Raw genomic sequence first — 21,858 nt, forward strand, 5'->3', positions numbered from 1 at the left:
GAAGTATGTTTTAATGAATTTTTCACCTGATGGCAAATTCAGCAAACGCTCGTTCAGCGACTTGTGGCTACTGTGTCATACTGCTGCTTTATACAATGGCTTTAGACCGTGGGGATTCGACGGGGTATGCGGCTTTAATTAGTGTCGGTACTAAATTACAGAACAAATGTAACGCATTTAGAACCGATGAAGGTCGATCCGGGCGCTCCTGTCGTGGATGGACAGAAAGACGAGAACACGGTTCTATAGAGGGACTGACAAGATACCCGGCATGGTGAGAACCGGTGTGGAGCCGTGACCGCAGCAGAAGAAGAGACGGGCGATAAAAACAAGACGCTGCGGAGACGTGTCACCGAGCGGCCTAGACGTCAAACCACGGCGCAAGTGATGCCACGAGACGTCAACGGTCATCTTTCACTCGTGAAAATCCAAAACTGTGAGAAGCTGGAATCAAAATATCTCGCTTCTCTACAAAGAAATGAAGTCAAAATAAAATGTCGCCGTGGCTGTTGACTTGACGTGGCCCCAACGACACCCCCCAAATGACCCTTCATCCGACCCCCGCCTACGCTCCGGATCAAGTACTTATCTCAATCCACCATGTGGCCAAACAAACCGTTGTGGACAGAGAGAGAGAGACATTAAATAAACATGGTTTATAAAGTCACTGAAGAAAGCATAGATTAATGCCAAATCCAACAACCACAACTCCAAATTCTCCCTACGGTGCACTAATGACCCTTCACTCCAAGCATCAGGCAGAGAGCAGAGCAAGGTGCCTGCTTCAATTCACTCTGCGGATTCAACCAAGTTCATAGACATTGTACAATGCGTGTTATTGCTATAGTCCTCGTCGATATTCCAGATAGCGTCCCAGAAACCGTCCTCCTCTTGTCGCTGTGAATTCCCTCCCACACGGTCGACTGCAGTGGCGCCAGCCCAGACGGACTCTGGTGTGACCAGTCGATCCAGCCGCTGTCTTTGATTGTGGATTAAAACCGGGAGGTGTTGAATTTGTCATCCAAATAGTTTGTGTGTCCAGATGTTTGTGTCATCTTCTCTTTTTATAAATACGCAGGGAGGAATAAAGAAAAAAAAAAAAGAAAGAAAGAAAAAAAATAGACAAACAACATTAACACGAATAATGAAACGCAACACAGTTCATTGGGGCCTAGAAGTGGTGTTTTAGACTGGTGGCTCAAATCCAGCAGGTATCCTCTGATTTGGGTGGCAGTGCACTGGAGTGAGTAAGGTCGGGGACCAAAGATGAGATATGATACAGATCCTTGGAATGGTCCGGTGTTGGTTTCGTTGACTTGTATGTTTGATATTCTTCTGTGCTCTTCCCGTCGCTCGTTTCCCCTTTTTGCCCCGTTGCGCGAGTGCCGCTGAAGGTGAGAAAAGAAAGGTCCGCGGGCCGCTGTGGGGCAACAGTTCATCAGCTGAGGTGGCACTTCTCAGTCTGTCCTGTGAAATCGGCCCCTATCAAGAGCCCGGCCAGCGTGTCCCCGTCCAGCCGAGCTGTAGTAGGCGGGGGCATGACAAAGAGGTGGTGAGATTTAGGGAGGAGGAAGGCTCACTTGTCCAGTCCGCCGGTCTGGCCAGGGCGGGGTTGTTTTGCAGGGCTTTAAGGATGAGGTTGTTGGTTGTTGATGGGTAGAAGTGAGGGACAGTGGACAGGCAGTAGGAGAGGGCGACGGGACTCTTCTAGGCCCCGTGGGAAGGTCTCAGACCAGCGTTCCAGGTTTGGCCTTGTCTTGTCCGTACCACTGCACATCCGCCAGCTCTGAACACAAGGGGCTGCCGAGAAAACAGCCGTCGCCGAACGACCTGCAGAGGAACACAGACCACGATCACACCGACTGCGCAACACCGGGTTATTTCGAAAGGTGATTTAATCAAACGTTTTAAAAAATACTGGAGTCCGGACGCTGCTGGGTCTTTACGTTTGTTTAAAAAAAAAAGTTCCATACATGGTTAAGTTGTTTTATTAGTAAATCCTGCCGGGGGCGGGCCACGGCGATGCATCGCAGTCAGAACACAGCAGAGCACATGCAAAAGATCAGATACAGATGCAGCCAGAGAAGGAGGACGTGACACGCAATACCTCCACCGTCATAGAGCAAGAAACGAACACCCCCCACCACCCCTCCAAAGTGGATGATATCAGCCAGTGGTAAACATGTTGCATTTCTTTAAGTTGCGTACAGATACATGTCTATGAATATAAGATTTGTCCCTCATGTAACATCATAAGAAATTTTTGCTTAAAAGTTTTTTGTTTTTTTTGCACAATCTGCGTACGGTGCTGCTCTTTTTTTTTTTTTCTTCCCCCCCCCAACGCTACACTAGCTTCAGACCACAGGGAGGCCGAGACCGCAGACGGTACCTCTATGCATCAGAGCTGGGCTGAGGGGGAGACTGACAGACGTCCTCAGTAGGAGAGCTGTCTGCTGTGCCTCTAAACCAGGAGAGAAAGGACACACACACAAAGAAAGGAGGGTTAGTATAGACGGAAAGACGGACAAAGAAGAAATGACAAATATTAAGCGATGAGGAAAATTTTCCACGAGGAAACGGTAATCGGAGAGAGAAAAGAACGAGAGACAAGACAAAAACGGGAGGGAGAGCGAAGAGAAAAGGAACAAGAAGTGCGGCGAGAGAAAAAAACATTTGCAACACAAGCGGCAAAACAGGATGCAAAGTAAAGAGGAGAGATGTATTTTGAAAAGGGTTTAAAAACGGCTGTGAACCCCCGAATCACATTAACACCCTTTTAGAATTAGTTTGAAGGATGACGAGCGATGTTGGCGGACACGGGGAGATCGGACAGTCAAAGCCCGCGAGTGTTGTTACGTGTGACGGAGAGAAAGAAGCCGAGAAGCCAAAGACGCAGTCGGTCCGAGGTTCGCGTCCGAAGTCGAACGCCTCGGCGACGGGGTCGGCTGTTGTATGTTGCGGTGACGGCGGGTCTCTTACCCGCTCTGCCAGTTGAGGATGTGCTGCGGGCTACAGGGCGGGGTGGGGGTGGCTGCGTGTTCGCTGGAGGGCGTCATACTCCTCTGGCTGTGAGGGGATGCGGCTGCGGAGGAGAACGACAGTCAAGCAAATGACGGAGGCCGCGGTTCGATGTCGCAGCGGAGTCGTCGAACTGCGAGCCTCGCTGGTGCAGCGAGTTCAACGCGTTTTCCGCCTTCATCTCCACCCGACTTCACACGCTGCACGTCGGTCTGATAACCCCCGAGGGTTGTCATTCACGTAAAGCCACGCTGGATACTCCCTCTCTGGGCATTTTAACTGATTGAAATTTGAAGAATCTAGTTCGGTAGGTAGGACCTCCGAATGCACGCAGCAATAACGGCGCCTTTTCGATGCAGCGGTGGGTCAGTGTTGTAAACTAAAGATCACGAGTTCAAACCTTTCAAGAGGCATTATTTCTGTTTTTTAATTCTACGGTACATTTGCCCTCACGCTACGTTAACGTTTAAGAAAAATGAAAAACATGTTTAAGTCTGAATGCACGAAGATAACAGTAGTTTTCGAGCCTCGTTGGTGCAGTAGGCAGCGCGTCAGTCTCAAAATCTGAAGGCTGTGAATTCAAGCCTCACACGGGGCATGTGTTTTTTTTGTCTGTTTTACAGTGTACATTGAATATCTCACATTTGATAGAATATAAACGGGGTTTAATGAGAAGAAAACACGAAGACCTACCTGGTGAGCCTTTGGCGAGTGTCCCTACTCTACTCCCTCGGCCATGTCCCAGAGTGCCTTGCTGTGATCCAGTCTCGGAGGATGTGGATCCTGAATGCGAGTGACTCCTCTCCTTCAGGCTGCCCGAAGACCTCTGGTACCAGCACCGCAGCTCTTCAGACACCGCTGCCCTCCCCCCTCCTCCTCCGCCTCCACCGCCCTCTCGCCCCAATGACGGAGTCCGTACGATCTGAGAGCGTGACGGCGTGAGTCGGCCGCTCCCCTCTCCTCCCTCCTCTCCCCCCCAGGCCTCTTTGTACAGTCCCCCGGCCGTGTAGGAGCTGGAGGTCTTGAACTGAGCCTTCACGCTGTAGTGGCCCTCCTGATCGCTCTCCAGGCTGCGCACCACCACAGGGTTGGGGCTGCCCTCCACATATAGAGGGTACTCCTTGATGCGGTACTGGGAGGAGGGCTGGCTTTGACTGTGGAGGTAGACTCCATGGTGTCCCCCTCCCATTCCACCTCCACCCGAGCCGCCGCCAGAGCCATTCTTAGCTGCCAGGTTTGGCATCGAGCCAGAGTTCGAGGAACCCAAGTGACCTGCAGACCTGGAGAGAAAGAAAACAGACAACGCACGTGTCAGTATCACAGAAGCGTTCGTTAAAATGCGCATGGCCAAATAAGGATAGTTCAAGTCCTGAAAGCCTATTTGTCGACGCCCCTTACCTGTGCCTTTGCCTCTGCCTCTGCCTGGCTTTGGAAGGTGAGTCCTCTCCCAGAGTAGAGTAGTTCGGGTTGCTGCCAGGCGGTCCACCAGATGGGTAGTAATGCTCTGAGCTGCTTTGGCTGGTGCAGGACGAACAGTCGTCCAGTGGGTCAGAGCCATTGGAGCTGCGTCCGGGGCCGAGGAAGAAGTCAGGGCTGCCCAGGGTGTGCGGGTGTGCGTCGGGATCGGACACGAGCAGTTTGCCCTGCGACTCGAGGCTGGAGCTGCGGTTCCTAAAGTGCTGAGAGAGACTGTGCAGACGTGTGGGACTGATGTCCACTGACCTGTGAGATGAAGCATGACAAAGAACTTCACGGTCAGGCAGACCAAGCGATTTCTATTACAGGAAAATATGTTTCGTATTCTTAATTTAGAAAATTGACTAGAAGCAAGAGAGGCGGATGGAAGGAGCTAAATGAAAGAAAAGCCCTCTCGCTTCATTCCAGCTGGGGAACCCCAATTACCCAGAGATGGGAGTCTTAAAAGGATTTTTTTTTTTTTGGTGTAGTTTCAGTGCTGTTTAGCTAAGTGATAAACTGCAGCGTTTTGAATAACCACTAAACAGTCGACTGACCTGGTGGAATGTACGTAGTGTGGCGTCCTGGTCCTCAGGTCCGGGGTCGACGGCATGCTGGACTGAGAGTTCCAGTGAGGGAGGCTCCTGATGGGGCTGCTCTGCAGAGAGTTACTGCCGCCTGCCTCCGCATTGCCAGAACTTTGGAAACGCCTGTGGCTAGACAGAGGTGCGTTCATTAGAAATGTCATCATCATCTCCTCTCTCACATGCGACCCGAGTATGAAGTCCATCGATTCAGTAGCTGCGTGTGGCGGCTGCAACTCCAGTCTGCAATTCGACTTCCTTCACACACATTGCTGCTTATTTTGACTGGACTTACATTAAGATAATCACACCATGACAAGAACTTCTGCACCGAAATATTTATTGCAACGTTTTCGTCTGTCCGACCTTCGACAAGTGTATGGCTGATGAAGGTCGGGCGGACCAAAACGCTGTAATACACATTTCGGCAGCAAGCGAGACACCGTGTTGGAGTCTGTTTTATTATTCTCTAGTCGTAGCTCCCTCCGATGCACTTGCACCACATTCATGTGCGGAGCCTTTTTTTCAAAAATATAAAGTACCTTAAATTCACTTTTGGTTGCTTACCGTTGAATAAATTAACTCTTGAGCCGTCTCGCACTTGTAAATCAATATAACGTACTTTATTTCGAAAGAGCTCGTGAAGATAAACTCCCTCTTACCTGGAGTGAGAGGAGCGTTTCTTGACTTTTTCATAGGGCTCATCCAGTGACGACTCACTCCACATCTTGGGTTTGATGGGGGATTTATCGTAGTCCAAGCGTGTGTAGTGCAGGTGTCGCAGGCCATCCAGGGATTGCGGCGGAGGGGGGCGACTGTGAGATGGTGGCCGTGGGGGGAGGCCCTTATGAGGCGATGCTACTGGAGAGAAGGTGGGGGTACCTGTAACTTGAGGATCATCTGAAACAAAGCAGTCATCGGATAAAGTCAGAGCCAGAAAAAGTACAACTACCGGTGAGTTGTCGCGAGAGTCTTTGGGAATGATGTGAACGATGGGAGACTCACCGTCATCCAAGACCAGCGCGTCAGACAGTGAGCTGTCTTCAGAACAAATATTGGCTTCTATAGGACAGAGAAACAAAAACAACAGGTTACAGATTGCACTGGAACTAAATCTAAAAGCCTAGAAGTGTCACATTGTTTATAAACCTGTGTTTTATAAAACAAAACAAAAAAACAATAATGTTGAAACTTGCTAGTTTCACTATCGAAAGGGAATTTATATAACTTCTCTGAAATGAACCTGAGAAGAATAGTGCTGTCTGCGGTGGCAGTTGCAGCCAATAGGAACCAAAAGACGTGAAAACAATTTCATTTTCCTGAGATGAATAGGAGTATATTGATACCTTCTATGATAAGCGATGCCCTCTGCGTAGGCTTCTTGCCAGAGCGCACCCGGTACTCATTGATGGAGTTCTCAATTTCCTGGAGCTTCTTCAGTGCGTTCAGATAAGAGGTCTTCCTCTGTTTCTTCAGCTTCTTACTGCTCACGTGAGGATCGCTGGCAAGACGCCTGGCTGCCTCCGTAATCTGGGACTGAATGGCAAATTCCCGCTCCAAACGCTCAAGCTCCTCTTCCTGGCACACACACACACACACACACACACACACACACACACACACACACACACACACACACACACACACACACACACACACACACACACACAAACATGAGCGCAAACTTTGAATAACACGTGCACAAAGTTACCGGATCCGCTCACAGTTTTAGCAACAGAAATCGAGGAGCAATCCAAAAACAACAAGTCCCAGTTCGCCGACAGCATCTCTCCCATGCAACATATTTGGTTAGACACACAGAGACGGACTTGCCAGGGAAAACATACTGCGGAAATCATTTATCTGTGCTGCAGCTGCGCATTTTCTCACCACTGGATATTCTCTATTGAGACACCCTGTCCCCCAATAATAACACCCCTCCATCAATCCATCCTCTCCTCCTCCACAGCTCTCCTGACATTAGTGGACCAAGAAAAACATACTCTGTCAAACGGCAAATATATTACTTATATACTGTATATATATATGTGGTATAGTATACTGTTGAATTGTACAGCACAAACTTGTGACTGTAATTACAGATAAGGAAATAAACTCATGGCAGTCCTGCGCACGCGCACGCACACACACACGCACACACACGTGTACAGCGAGCATGTAATGAGTTCATTCACATGAGATCACACACATGATTTCACTTGCCTCCAGAGGGACAGAACGATGATGTATTCACTTGGGTTGACTTCATATGAGACTACCTCAGTTCTGAGGAATCCCTTTCACTAACAATGGCTTCACACTACTGCCAGAGCGGCTTCTGTTTCTGTGAGTGTACGAGTTTAAGGTGCTCAGTGTAACACCTTTCTGCTTGCAAGGCAGTTTTGTGATATCGTGTCCCTGGATTCTTTTCAAGGCATACAACCTCAGCAACACACACCCACGCACACACATGCCTGCACACATACAGGCGCATACACAATCCTACTATCACCACTTCCTGTGGCGAGAACGGTGCCAGACTATATTTAGAAGCTCAGCTTCTCTGGAAAATCTACCCGTGGCACAAAAAGACAGCAGTACAACTACTTTCATAAGGTCCAAGATGTCTCCAATTGTGGCTTTTCAGTGTTCTCAGTTTCACTTGTTACTTAAAAGTGAGTTTCAGCAGGGATTAGTTACCCAATCGTTATGTGAATCAGCACCTCATGCCTTTTTGAGAGCATCAAGTGTGCAGCTTTAAATGAAGCTAATCTTGAACAACCCTTGATCTGTACTGTGTAACATATATCCTTTAAACACGGCTTTTGATCTTTAAGGTCCATACTTTGGTCGTAATTGGATCACTAACGTTACAGCTTGCTTAAGAGGAGATAAACTCTCTCAGCTAATTCTGTATTTAACATATTTCATCTACTGCATCACAGCGCCACGCTGAGTTCATGTAATATTATATATTCGTACTACACCACATTTACAAGTGTGCTAAAGTGCGAGTAAGGATAATATTGGGGCTTCACCTCTCCCTTAGGTATAATTTTCTGCTCGTCCAGTTTGAAGGCAGTGCCGATCTTCCGTCTGACTGTGGGTGGCTCCTCTCCTGGATCCAGCGGATATTCCTTTGGAAGTTTTCCTGTCAGCTCCTGGAAAATATGAAGGTGGGCAGGGAAATAAAGTCAGAAAAAACAAGCTAGAAACTATTTCAATTTTCAAAATATTTGCCAATTTTGCCAGTGATTTCTCATACCGCCTCTCGTATGCAGATGTTCTTGAGTTCCTCTAGTCGCTGTCTTAGTGTTTCCTCCAGAGCTTCCTGCCTGGCCCTCAGGGCTGCCAGCATGTCCTTCTTAGCTGTCTGGGAGCTGTCCGATTCCTGAGAGCCTGCAGGGTGAAGACAACACAAGGTAAGGGCACAAAAGACTACTCAGGAGTAGTCTTTTGAGGCAGATTGTGGCAAGGAGGGAAAAACTGCGCGTGCACCTGCTAGTCTTGCAGGATGTTTACAGGGAAGTGAATGGAACGTTTCGATAAGGAAACTGAGTGTTAGTGGTGTGTTTGTGCGAGGGTGAGTGTTTAGAGGAAGGGGCAGTTTAGGACAAAGTCTGTGACGCACGTATCCAAGGCCCTGAGATGGTGCCAGTCTTGTTTGCAACATGCCTTGTTGAAAAGAACGCATACACTCCCTCACCAGACACACTGCCAGTCTCTGTTGCTCTTTCAATGACACAGTGTGGTTCAATGTGCAGTCAAACATACAAACAATACAAAACTAACCACTGCTGAAAATGTTTTGTCACAAAGAAACCAAAAAATGCTCTCTATTGTTACGAGATACACCATATTTAAGTCCAGAGTTTCGGTTGATTTGCAGGTAAACAAATCTTAGCAGCAACCAACAAACTGAAACACATTCAGTTTGGTGTTACAGCCATGTTTCTGCAACATCTAATTTCCAACTATGAAGAGTTTTAATTTGATTAGAGAAACTTTACAATCTGGATGTGGCAATTTGAACAACCACAAACATGTAACAGTTCCTCTAACAAAAATGGAGAGCAGAAGAGAGAACGATGGAACGAGGAAAGATGAAACAGAAGAAAAAGCAATAAAGCCAACTGAGACGAGCAACGGAGGGACAAAAATGAGAAGTGCATGGAGGACATTAGAACTGAAAGAGAACACTGTTCTTCCTTCCTGACAACAGTAATTGATTCGGTAAGGCGTGAAACACTCTAAATAACTGACCCTGTACTCATGTACAGAGACAAATTCTTGCTTGTTAAACATAAATGCTGCTGGTTTGGTCGAATGCATGTTGTTTTAAAAGTGAATAATACCTGACCAGGCTACAGTACTCGCGTTTCTCATCAGCCTAATTGCTGCGCTCGCTCTCACAGCAGAGAACACGTTCTACATGGCTGTCTGAGCTTAAAAGGGCATTTTCCTCTCAGCTCTAATTTTGGTTCATGTACAAATCTTCCTGTCTCACTCATTATTTGTTCAACATTGTTTTTAAAGGCTATGGCAAAGTTGTACACTGACCCGCTGCCCCCTTTCATTCTCTCGCACACTAAATTTAGAGGAGGCAGGGGCCTCTGGAGGATGAGTCTGTGTGACACGGACGGTGGGAGTGGTGTTCTGTACATACTGAAAGACATTGGGTGGGGGGTGTGTACAGTGTATGTGTGAGAACATTCAGCAGAGAATCCGTGGTCTCTTTCCAGCGGCAGCTGTTTCTGTCTCTCCAGTTGTCAACAAGACGTCTCATGCGAACACAAAGACTTTCCCCTCATGGTCTCTCTCTCTCTCAAACACACTGACCTGAGGAAAGCAGACTGCCACTGCTGCCACTGATAATCTTGCCCTTGCTGCCCATGTTGGCCAGTTTGGAGGTCTTCAGAGTTCCTGTTTCCGTGAGGTCGATGGCAATCTCACTCAAACTCCGCGCCGCATGGATCTTCGACTGAATAGACAAGAGTGGAGAGGGTTTGTCAAACATCTTCAAGTTGTTTAATTACCACACCTGCTGACCATGCCTGTGGAATTTTGAGTGTCTCTTTTGCATTTCTTAACATGCCTGTGATGCTTTGACTTAATATCTTGTGGGACAGACTGACCTTGCTCTGCTTGCGGTCCAGGTAGAACTGGTGTTGGCTGATGGCCATGGCCCAGATGGACTTGATGAGGGCAGGACAGGCGTACCAGGTATGCACAGCAATGCCACTGTGACCAAACGTCCTTCTTGTTACCGACGCCCTACAGTAGGAGCGGACACAAGGCCTCCTTATATACACTGAATACAAAAGATGGCTACACAATTACAACAGTGAAAGTACCATCCGACTACTCTAGTGGCTACTGCTGCTACTAACAGGGAGAAAAAATATTGGAAGCCTGAGAGAACTGTGCTGATAGAGATACTTTTTGCAAAGCCACACACGATGTTCGCCATTGTTTACTCATCCTTATTTAAACACACATCTGTAGCTGAGCAACAGACCAGCTCACCCTAATGACAGCTTCCTTTAAAGAAAACACCACTGCTCTCTCTTTCACCCCGTCTCTTTTTTTTCCCATTCCCTCCCTCTGTCTGCAGAATAACACTCCACACATATACCCATGTTAAATAAACACAAGAGAGGTCACTTTCGCCGCAAAACAGCTATCGCACGGTCATCTATCCTTCTGTGATCAACTATCAAGTGTGTATGTGTGTGTGTGTGTGTGTGTGTGTGTGTGTGTGTGTGTGTGTGTGTGTGTGTGTGTGTGTGTGTGTGTGTGTGTGTGTGTGTGTGTGTGCGTGTGTGAGAACAGCTGCACAAGTGCGTTAATAATCAGACTATCAATCTGTGTCAGACTCCACCAGGACATCCCCAATATCTTGCTCTGGTGCCAAGACAAATTCTGCAACCATTACTCAATTAGATTCTAATCTCTCTTTTCCTGCACTCTACAGTATGCAGTTTGAGTCTTAACATATTCACAAAGCTACTGGAAGCTGCCCATAACTTTGGGAAGACTCTATCAGTTCCAGATATTAGCCACAGACCAGATATCAAGAGGAAAAACATGAAATCACTGAAGTAGGATGAGTAAAACACAGAAAATTAAACTGTTTTAAGAAAAGCACATTAGCACAGGTTTTTGATATAAATTTACCTCCTGGGGTCATGAACTTCCACTGAAAACTTCTTCTCTCTGAAGTAGAGATTCTCCAACTGACGCCATTGAAACACCTGAGGTTTAAGAGAAACAGACGCTCTTCAGGACTGCTCACAGAAAAAACATGTTTCACATTAAATCCATACAGCCTTCAGCCAGCTCTCTTCATTGTATGTTCCAATTTGTATTTAAAGATAATGCGATGGATGAGGAGAAGGAGGAGGAAAAAGAAGAAGCTGATAAAAAGGAGTTCAAAACGGAGGAGGGAGAAAGGCTTGGACCTAGTCTGGAGCGCTCTGATCAGGTCCAGACCAGGCAGTCCTGTCCACAGTGGATCCCAGCACTGGATGACCTCACTTTGGAGAAAGACAGTGTGAGCACGAGAAGGCTTCCTTCCCCCTGCTCGACTTCTCTTTTTTTCTCTTTTCCGTCCCCTTTATGAACCATCAGCTCCTCTATAAAAGAAGTCAAAGCCAGCGGGGCCAGAAAGTTTCCCTCTAGACATATTCCTCAGCATATGTATCTTAAATCCTCCCAGGCGCAAGGGAACAGAACGTTTTGAGGTGGTGGGTGTTCACCATCTGTAGGCATGTGCAAGTGTTGGTGGAGAGAAAGTGTGTGAAGTTAAGTTTCCTCCTCTCCTGGAGCTTCTCTGGGAGGGTTAAGAGGAGAAGGGGCGTTTATGCCTCCCCTTCTCCTGACCCCTCCTCCCTCCCTCTGGGACTATGCGTTTTGCTCTGGGCTGCGGTTGGGAGGTGTGTGTGTGTGTGTGTGTGTGTGTGTGTGTGTGTGTGTGTGTGTGTGTGTGTGTGTGTGTGTGTGTGTGTGTGTGTGTGTGTGTGTGTGTGTGTGTGTGTGTGTGTGTGTGTGTGTGTGTGTGTAATGAAGGGTCGAGGGGAGGGTGATAAAGGGGGGGAAAGAACTTTTCTGTGGCCCCGGCGATTGAAGTGCCCTGGCTTTGTTTAGTCAGACCTCTCTGCACACACACACAGACATTCACAAAGTCTGAGTCTGTTTCTTGTTAGTGAAAGAGCAGAGTGTGGGCTATTTCAGAACACGAGATGGCCTGCATCTATCAGCTGGAGCCGACATGCAAAAGCACACATACAAACCTCAGAAGAAGTAACAAACAGGAGAAAAGAAATCAAGTAGAAGACCCCCACAGTGACAGGAAAAAGGGAGGGAAACAAGGTAGGAACAGGTCATGGCCAAGGAATTTTAACAGCTTGGGAAAACAATGGACAGAAGTATGACAGGTAGGAAAAGAGAGGTGGGGGAGAAATATTATGTCAAGAGTATGTAAACGCAATATAATGTAAGTATTTATGCGCTGTATGTGTGCATGTGCGTGCATAAAGATGATCAGCAGTCTTATCAAAACTCTCACTGTACCGTACATTTTCAATGGAGTGTGAAGTGCTAATGTAGCATGGTGCTAAATATAGCAGGCAGGCTAGATACTGAGTGAATGACTGTGTGTGTGTGTGTGTGTGTGTGTGTGTGTGTGTGTGTGTGTGTGTGTGTGTGTGTGTGTGTGTGTGTGTGTGTGTGTGTGTGTGTGTGTGTGTGTGTGTGTTGGCAACATATGGGTGAGAGCGGTGGAGATAAGATAGGTGTTGGTAACTGTGTTCAGGCACGAGCCCACTAAAGCTATCCTCGCCATCAGACACACGGAGTTGCTGCAGTTTCGAAAGTCGACTTTGATGTTTGAGAAGAAGTCGTACACATGCAAGCGCACGAGCCGTATTTGAATTTATTTTGAGAATGCTATTAGCAGTCACGTTGAAATTCTATACTTTTTCCAAAGTGCTCCACTTACTTACTTAATACTATTGTATTAATGAAAACTTTGTAGCCCTTTGAAACAGATTGTTAAAAGCTTGACTATCTGATAAAAAAAAAAAAAAAACATGCTGACAGTTTTTTTTCTTTCTCAGGAACTCAGTGAAAGCTGGTGAGTGGTTCTGTTATTAGGGCGAGGTTCGTGCTTGTGTGTTGTTATCCACTAAATCCTCTTCCCTCTGACTATAGAACACTGAGACACAATGGCACAAACACAGAAGCAGAGGAAGTGACTGGTCATTATTCACAAACATGTGCATGGACCCACGTCTGTCCAATAATAATGTCTGTGTAGCCAAACACATCCATTAAGAAATGAAAAGGTCAAATCTGATAAATGCCTTTCTTTGGTGCAGTGGACTCCCTGGAGATTACACGAAGAATAGAACGTTTAAATAGCACAGTGAGGCCAGGTATTATTTATTTCTAGACTTGAACCTAAGGGTCCCAAGGACTATTGTTTCACTCATGGGTGGGGTTCTAGGGTGCAACACTATATCCACCAATTGCCATAGAGATGCACATACACTGTGGAGGCCCTTCCTGTTGTTTGCATTTTGGTTGTAGTGTTTTGGAAGGATGGCATTGAAGAAAAATCGAATCAGAGGCAGGCAGAAGCTGACAAAAGGAAGTATCTGCGTACTCAGTTTCTGTTACTACAGAATATGCATATTAGAATAGTTAAATGCACATGGTGGTCAGTCAGTTCATAGACTCTATAATCTCTGCTAAACAGGACACTAATGAGGCATTAGACCAGTGTGTGGTTCTGTTGTAAACCCCAGCCTGTGTGTACTGTATGCGTGTCTGCATGTGGTGTGCGGTAAGCAAAGGGGGAAGTATTTTAACATCCCTAAATAAATGTGGAGGGTGCGGTAGATGGTCTGCATTTAGAAACAACAGGATCTCCTCTTGTAAAAGACTAATTAAACACAACTGCTTCCAGTACACACACCTATTACAAAACACAACATGAAGTCTCTTGTTAATGAACAGAAAAGGTTTGTGTTGAAAACATAAACCATTTTTACTGTGACAAAAGATAATTGGCCCCAAATGTCTCAGTTAGTGTTCTGCCTCCACTTCACAGAGTCTGAGTGCTGAAAACTTGGAACAGTGAGAAACTAGTGATGACACAGTGACTTCACTCTGAGTCAGTGGTTACTGGTACTCAACTGAGTGACTCATCACCTAATCTGCGCTTCCTCCACCTAAAATAGCGATAACACTTGTTACTAACATAACATCTGCACATGTTGTTGTGACGTCTTTCTTTTCTAGACCTCAGCTCTGGAAAAGTAGCACCATCCAGCTTCATTCGTTGTCTGATTAGTGACCAAACATTCACTGCCTTCACTGGGGTTTAAATGGACTTGTGATGCTGCATTAATGAGACATGCTGCCCACAAATCTCTTTTGGGTAAACCTTCTTACGACTACAATCAGACTCACACCACAAGGAGGCTCTGTCTTACCCATTCACTGCCTCCAAATGTGCGGGTGTGTGTGTTAGGGTGAGGGAGGAAGAAGGCGACAGAGTGAGAAAGGAGAAGAAAGTGAGGGGGTCAGTACTGAAGCTTGATGGACCAGTGACTCACTGACTGTTGCCATGGCAGCTGAATGCTCGATAAGTCACTTGTATGGGAATGCTATTAACTCTTTCTTCCCTCCATCTCTCCCAAAATACACTCTCCGTCATTTTCTTCTGTGGTATTTACCTCTATGAAGGCTAAATCATCTACATAAGGTACATTATGCGGCAACAAAACGCACAGTTTGTGACATATGGACAGGTTTCCAAGTGTGTTCTGGTGGTTGTGTGTCTGTGAGTTTGATGTGAGATAAGTGGACTGCATTTTCCCCATCACCATAGTGATTTAACACCTAAGCAGCCACAAGATTTGGAGTACTTGAATGGGACAAGAATACTGTTCGGTGGTGAGGCAGTCATTTAGACTGGAATGCACGAATAAAGACTCGCACACATACAGAGCACAATGTACAAGCAAACATTTGGCAGACAGGAAGTGTTCATCAGGATAGTGAGTTCAGTGTTGAGTCCAGTTCCTGTGTGTGCTTGCGTTTATGAGGATGTGTGTGTCATCGCGGTCAGTCAGCCTGCAGGGATGCTGTTAACACCATTAACACCCTGTGAGACGAGGCTGAATGCCAAAGATCAAGACCCTAAACAAGACTGGGAGTCAGAGGTGAGGTAAGAAAAGGCTTTTACAAATAACCCAATGAGTGAACTGACTGGGAGGAGGACGCTTTCACTGAACAGACAGGATGTAAAACATTCCAAGACTGAACGCCTCCAGACAGTAGTAAGTGTACAACATTGTTAGTACTCTTTGCTGACACAATATCCTGACTCACTGAATGGAAAAACGGACAACAGAAAGATAGAGTGAAGTGGTTTCCTTCTAAAGCAACATCTTGTTTATACCAATAACACATGGTTCTGGGGGTAACATAATGGAATGGGAGTGGAAAAATAGGCCAAAAAAAAGAAAAGGATATCCAGGAGGTCATGAATTATAAAGAATCAGAATAGTGCCTCGATGAAGCTCGGGTAAATATCTCTTCAAGTTTCAGTTGTGAGTCATACTAAATGATGTCTGAGAGTAACTGAAGGCTGTGCAGAGAGATTAGAGGGAGCATCATCTCACCTTCCTGGGTTTGATTTTGTCCTGGTAGTCATACTGAAAGATGCCTTTATAGCTCAGGCCCAACCACCATGGGATCCCCTGCTTGTCCTACAACACACAACAAAAATACCTCAGAAAGAAAAGGGGAAGAAAAAGAGAAGTAGACACAAGTAGACAGAAGTAGACACAGACAGAACAAATGCCCAAACAGAACAGTACAAATTTAAGTTCCATCATATCTCCAAATTTCTAACTGGCTGCTTGCAGGTCCAAAGTGAACAAAAATGTGTGTGGTGCATGTCTGAGAAAGAAGAAAAGGCAGAGTAGTAAAACTGTACCTTTACGGCATAGTAATGCACTCCATATGTGGGCAGAGACTCTACAATGCTCATATAACTGTGAGGAGCAGAAAGACAGACATGTAAGAAGACAGCCTTCAATACACTGGACAAACATAACCAGAGACATATACACGCACACACACACTTACTTCACAATAGCCTGCCCTCTAGACTGCCCAGTGAGCTTCTTGTAATGCTCTATGACCCGGTCTTCACTGTAGGAGTGTCATAAGGAGAAAAGGGAAAATTATTAATAAGGAAATTAACAGATGAGCTGCTTGTCTAATATTCCGGTGGTTGTCTGATTGACCGACGAGTCTCTCACCAGTAGGCCAGAGATGGATGCTCCTTTAGGGCCTGAGTGGGTAGAGCAGGCAGCTTCTTCAGGTCAGACCTGGTTGCTTCATTACTGGGAAAGAAAAACCACAAGACTTGGTCAACAGGACTTCTGCAAGAACAATCATTCTCTCCTGTAGGTCAAGTAGTTTCACGTAAAAACTCAAGATACAACTGTAGAAAGAGGAGCATTTCAAATATATGACGCAAGTTTAAGTTTTCAGTTGAAGCTAAACTGAATATTTTCCAGGACATTCTCGGAATCAACTTTGGAAAAATGGGGAGAAAAACGACATTCAGTCAAGAGCGAGGAATGAATGCTGATGGGGACTAAATACTCTGTTTCAGAGACTGGGCGCGGTCTATCGCTGAACAGCTGCAGAGGCACTGACAGTTAGGGATAGAGAGAAAAGAACGACACACACAACAGTCACAAAGACAAAAGATAAATAAAGAAAGATAAAAGGAGATTAAAAAAAAAAAAAAAAGAGGAAACGATTAAGACTGAGATAGAGTAAATGAGACAGGGAACCATATAGAGAGCTAAAGGGACTTGGCCCCCGATTCAGTTTTCAGACCTCCAGTGGCAGGAGGTCTTAATACCCAACTCTAATCCCCTAGCCTCTCTCCAGGCTCCACCAAGGCCCCAGAAGATTGGGGAAAGCCCTGGGAACATGGCAACCTATGAGCTAAAGTCCTGGAAGAGATCCCATCCGCCCTACCCGGCTGTTCTCCAATGTGTGAACCCAGCTGTGTGTCTGGATTGATATCCATTCATATAACTATTCATTAGGTATATGTGGTTCTGTGCACAGCTTTTGCATTATATACAACGACATCTTAATAGGAAGAGGGCTGTGTCTATGGACTTTAAGAGGGGGGGGGGTAAGGCGTGTGTGTGTGTGTGTGTGTGTGTGTGTGTGTGTGTGTGTGTGTGTGTGTGTGTGTGTGTGTGTGTGTGTGTGTGTGTGTGTGTGTGTGTGTGGGAAGGAAAGGGGGAGGAGGTTGAAAGGACTGTCTCCAGTGTGTGTCACATTCCAGTCCTCTGCAGGATGTTGTGTTTATTTACTCTTTTCATGGCGGAAATGAGGTCAGAGTTGACGGCTGCTGCAGTCTGTTATTTGTGCCACAACAAAGGGACAAGGGATGACACACTATAATTTCAGGCCAATGTCACACAGATCTGTAGATCTGCAGAGCCACATGTCATGCACGGCTCATCTGAAACATGAAACATGAGTGGGAAGCTCCACAGCTGTCGGTTTTAACTCGTGTAAATTTAAAGTGATAATTAATCTGACAATTTTGAACTGAAATTGTAGGTAGCTGACCATCTTTTTGTTTTAATATATATATCTTCTGGTAATATGTTAAGCATTACCTTCAATATTTACTGTGTGATTAGACAAACATATTGGCACACAAAAAACATGAAATCCATGGTTTTCTCAGGAGTGGCAGCACATGCTGAAAGGAAAGAACCAAAGTTGAACAGGGCCAGCAGGAAAGAAGCAGGGAGGGATGTAAATCAAACACAGACACAAAGACAGTTCTCTGTGATGCACCTCAGTGGTCAGGGGAGCAGAGAAGCAGACAAACCACTGATAGCATCTCTATTGTCCTTTTGTCTGTGCCTCTCTCTTCTAAACCAACGGAGCAGCTACAGTGCTTCTGTGAACAGGGGACAAATTTGTGGAAGAAAACTTTGACATAGACTGGTTCACTATTCATTGGATGCTAGTTTCTAATAAAAATATATTCACATGGTTTGAGCTCTTTTGACTTTTAGGAACTTATGTAAATATGCTACAACTTTTTTTTGGTTTAATGGGTCATCACGCGTCCAGTGTAAACATCCTTTGTTGGTTTTAGGTTTGCCATGTAGCCAGATACCTGTAAAAAGACTGCAACGACTGTCAGACAGCTTTGCCTTTAAAACCAACAACTATCTGCAGTTGCATACTACTTTTGATTTTATGTCACCGCACTCGCTCCCTTTTGACAACAACTGAAAGGACAGATATATTCCGTCTTCCTTACATGCAAGTTATATATAATGATTACCAGTGTGCTTACCTGGTGAAATCACCTTTAGCCTCCTGTGGAAGAAAAAGATAAAAGAAGTGAGGCAAGGTAGGACAATCTACATATATGACAGTGTGAGCTCTGAGCAGGGACCGTAAAATGTGTGTTTATGTTCTGTTTGTAAAGGTGAACGTGGAATAAAGCCTGCGCTGCTGGAATCAGAGAGAAACATTGAACCTCCATCTGGAGTGAAACCTCTGAAGGCCTACAGAGCAGATACCTGATACTGTACATCTGCACCTGCACACAGAAAGCAAACACACCACACACACACACACACACACACACACACACACACACACACACACACACACACACACACACACACACACACACACACACACACACACACACACACACACACGCACTCACACACGCAAACCACTCAGCCCAGTCTGTGTAACATGACCTTTCAGAATCACAGTTAATGGACTGACCTACTCTGAGAAAGGGACAGGAGAGGGAAATGGCTGATGTTGAGTGTGTTTGTGAAGTAAAAGAGTTTCCCTGCTGCTCTGTGTTCTTTTAGCACTGGCAGCACCGATTCTTTTTTTTTTTTTTTTACCATTTAACTGCTAGGACAAGAATTCTGCTACCAACAAAGACAGTTGAAGTTTTTGGGATTTAAAACCTCCCAGCATCGCTGCGGCTTAACGACAGCTTGACGACTGCATTAGATAACGTGAGTTTAATCATCGTCAATTATGACTGCAGTAGATAATGTGAGTTTAATCATCATCAATTAGGACTGGTGGAAAAAGTTCAAATGGCTTCAGAACTGTTTCATGGCAGGGCAACATCCCCTGGAATAACTTTGGCTTTGGTTTGGCTTCATGTGCTAAATATGGCAAAAAAAAGAAAAGAAAAAAACAAACATATCCACATAGACATCCACATCCACAAATACACGCAAGCACGCACGCACACACACACACACACACACACACACACACACACACACACACACACACACACACACACACACACACACACACACACACACACACACACTTTATCTTACTTGTAGAATGTAGGAAGCCAATTCAAAGACAACATCACTGTCCACTTCAATAAGCTCCTGCAAAAAGAGAAGAAAAGAAGAAGCCATGAATAACACATTTTCCTGTTGCTGGCAAGTCAATAAACAAAGCACACAGTGTGCTGACACTGAGGGTAAAAGTGGACATGCCTTTAATTATCATTCATTTCATCATTAAAGATAAATTGCTCGTTCTTTTCATCTCCCCACCACTAACCCTTCGTTTTTTTCTCTCTCCCTCTCTGATTTCATGACGTCTTCATGTGGAAGGAGCTCAGAGATTAGAGGCAAAGTGAAGGGGGTTGGGAGAGGGGGTTTAGGGGTTGAGGGTGAGCATGGATGCTCTGGTTTCTGATTACTCAGTACATGTTACAAATGTGGTCTTTAAATGTATTAACGTTATTTAATGATATGTGGTGAAAACGTAGATGAACAGTTAATATTACGGCAGGGAAACGAGGCTACCAAGCCAAGTGCAAGCATTGAGGATTTAATGACTCTATGTGGCTGTTTTGTGTTTGTGCAAATATTCACCAACCGTGTCAGCGTGCATACTGTATAGATGGCATGCTATGTGTACATCGAGGGAGAGAAGGATAAGGGTCACCGGGCAGTGAGTAGTGGGTCACGTATGCCAGGAATGTTCCCTTTACAATCCACCTCTTAATTGGTTGGAAGATCAGACAGCCAGGGATGAACCGGCCAGAAAAGAACAAACCCAGCCTGTGTGTACCGCCCAGCAAGGAGCCTACAAAGCGTCACACGCTGTGTATTTTTGTACTGCGTGGTGTATTTCCTCAGCACAGCAGAACATGTTTCTAACTACTTATACAAACACTGACTGCAGAAAGTCCAGTCCTCAGGTTGTCAAGGCCATCTACTGCTAGATGTAGGTAGGGTTAGCACTGGTGTTCAGCCAAGCTGACGTGATGAATTAGCAGATGGAGATAGTGTATTGTAGTTAGTAGAGGGACTGAACCAGAAACCTTCTGTTTGTGGGACTTCTGTTTCGGACTAACCCTAACCCTAACCCTCTAACTAAAGACGAATTAGGCTTAAATTACACGACCTAGAGCTTCCAATGTACACTTTTTTCACTTCACTAGTTGACAACATTAGTTGAGGAAGGAAACCTTAATACTACTACATTGAACATGTATTCAACAAACCCTTGATATTACAGGTGAGACGTGATAGCTCTGTGTTCATGGATGATACACCATATTAAATAAGACTTGGTTTTGAAGAAACTTTCTTATTTAAGACATAACTATAGTTTTCTCTAAAGTTTTGATTGGGACGCATCTGTTCAGTTTTTTCCCCCTGAAGCCACACACGCCCTCTCCTGGATATTTCACATAACTGCTTGACACTGGTGTCAATGACTGCACTGTGTGCTAACCGGACTATATCCATGTGGGAGGCCAGGTAGACAAGTAACTGGAGGATTGCCAATTCTTTACTGCCTAAATATTAAGCCATAAACTAAGCATGATAACCTCCCCCCACTCCAAACAAACATACAAAATGCCTTCTCTGTTTGGTAAATCTCCAAATGTACAAAACATCATACCAGGTGCTTTTTCCCCCTTTGGACAACTTTCTATCTGTGTTTATTCAAAGGCATAATTTCACTTGCCTTTTAAACAGCTTAAATAAATGTACTTCAGCACTGACAGATGGCAGTAAATGTGTCAAATTATTTTCTAGTTACTGGAATGTGGAGCAGCACATAACATGATGGCTAACAGCAGATGCAAATGGTTCAAATTTTCTGCTTCATCAAAACCATGCTTTCCTCTTGTGGCATCTCTGCATTTAGAAGCAAAACTGGGCTAATGAAGTGGCACGCTTCTAACAACATAAAGCTCTGCACTCCATAACTCCACTTTAAAACATACACAATGAACATCTCAACCTTCTTGTCGTAAAAGCAGTTTAAAACCAGAGGGAAATCTTGGTTTTAAACATTTCCATCAATATAGCATTTCAAGATAAACACATCGCCCTCCTTTATTATGAGATCGTGAGCACAAAGTAACACGTTTACCTTGTAGATGATGGACTTTGCATTAAGAAAGAACAGCTCAATGGTGGCATTGTCCTTCAGGTAGGATATACTCTCTATGTAGAACCTGAAAACACAGAAGAAAATTCTTCAATACTGCTGAAACTTCAAAGCCAACATGAGTATTAGTTGACCTTTAAGCCTATGAAGAAGATCTTTAAGTTTTACTTTGTATTTGCTTCAGAAACAAAAAGTAACACACAGCTAATATAGGAGAACGAATTAACATACAGGCTATGATATCATGTGCAGATGTGCCAAA

The 21,858-nt window shown here is 45.2% G+C and overlaps 1 protein-coding gene and 1 non-coding gene across 13 annotated transcripts in view; one reads left to right on the forward strand and one right to left on the reverse strand.

Annotated features, from left to right (window-relative positions):
- Positions 1-514: 514 nt before the first annotated feature.
- Positions 515-21,858, reverse strand: part of frmd4a (FERM domain containing 4A) — a 101,959-nt gene continuing 80,615 nt past the window's right edge. For 6 of the 12 annotated variants that reach the window (XM_069711189.1, XM_069711190.1, XM_069711188.1 and 3 more), the window contains exons 5-24: positions 21,579-21,663; positions 19,511-19,567; positions 18,481-18,503; positions 16,394-16,477; positions 16,218-16,283; positions 16,066-16,123; positions 15,749-15,835; positions 11,235-11,311; positions 10,193-10,334; positions 9,897-10,038; positions 8,323-8,456; positions 8,096-8,218; positions 6,404-6,635; positions 6,063-6,119; positions 5,720-5,957; positions 5,031-5,189; positions 4,417-4,740; positions 3,712-4,298; positions 2,980-3,082; positions 515-1,830 (exon numbers count right to left, since the gene is read on the reverse strand). In XM_069711189.1, coding sequence (XP_069567290.1) covers positions 1,728-1,830; positions 2,980-3,082; positions 3,712-4,298; positions 4,417-4,740; positions 5,031-5,189; positions 5,720-5,957; positions 6,063-6,119; positions 6,404-6,635; positions 8,096-8,218; positions 8,323-8,456; positions 9,897-10,038; positions 10,193-10,334; positions 11,235-11,311; positions 15,749-15,835; positions 16,066-16,123; positions 16,218-16,283; positions 16,394-16,477; positions 18,481-18,503; positions 19,511-19,567; positions 21,579-21,663 — 2,881 coding nt within the window. In that variant the 3' untranslated portion in view covers positions 515-1,727. Of the gene's footprint in view, positions 1,831-2,389; positions 2,462-2,979; positions 3,083-3,711; positions 4,299-4,416; positions 4,741-5,030; positions 5,190-5,719; positions 5,958-6,062; positions 6,120-6,403; positions 6,636-8,095; positions 8,219-8,322; positions 8,457-9,896; positions 10,039-10,192; positions 10,335-11,234; positions 11,312-15,748; positions 15,836-16,065; positions 16,124-16,217; positions 16,284-16,393; positions 16,478-18,480; positions 18,504-19,510; positions 19,568-21,578; positions 21,664-21,858 lie in introns of all 12 variants that reach the window. The other 6 variants (XM_069711187.1, XM_069711183.1, XM_069711193.1 and 3 more) reach the window with 5 other exon arrangements.
- On the forward strand, positions 3,544-3,616 carry trnal-caa (transfer RNA leucine (anticodon CAA)). The gene has a single exon. It is a non-coding gene; the product is annotated as a tRNA-Leu (tRNA).

The sequence above is a fragment of the Brachyistius frenatus genome, unplaced genomic scaffold (assembly GCF_029030835.1).
Source record: "Brachyistius frenatus isolate BFR_SWC_R1_liver_20210118 unplaced genomic scaffold, ASM2903083v1 Contig_97, whole genome shotgun sequence".
NCBI lineage: Eukaryota > Metazoa > Chordata > Actinopteri > Embiotocidae > Brachyistius > Brachyistius frenatus.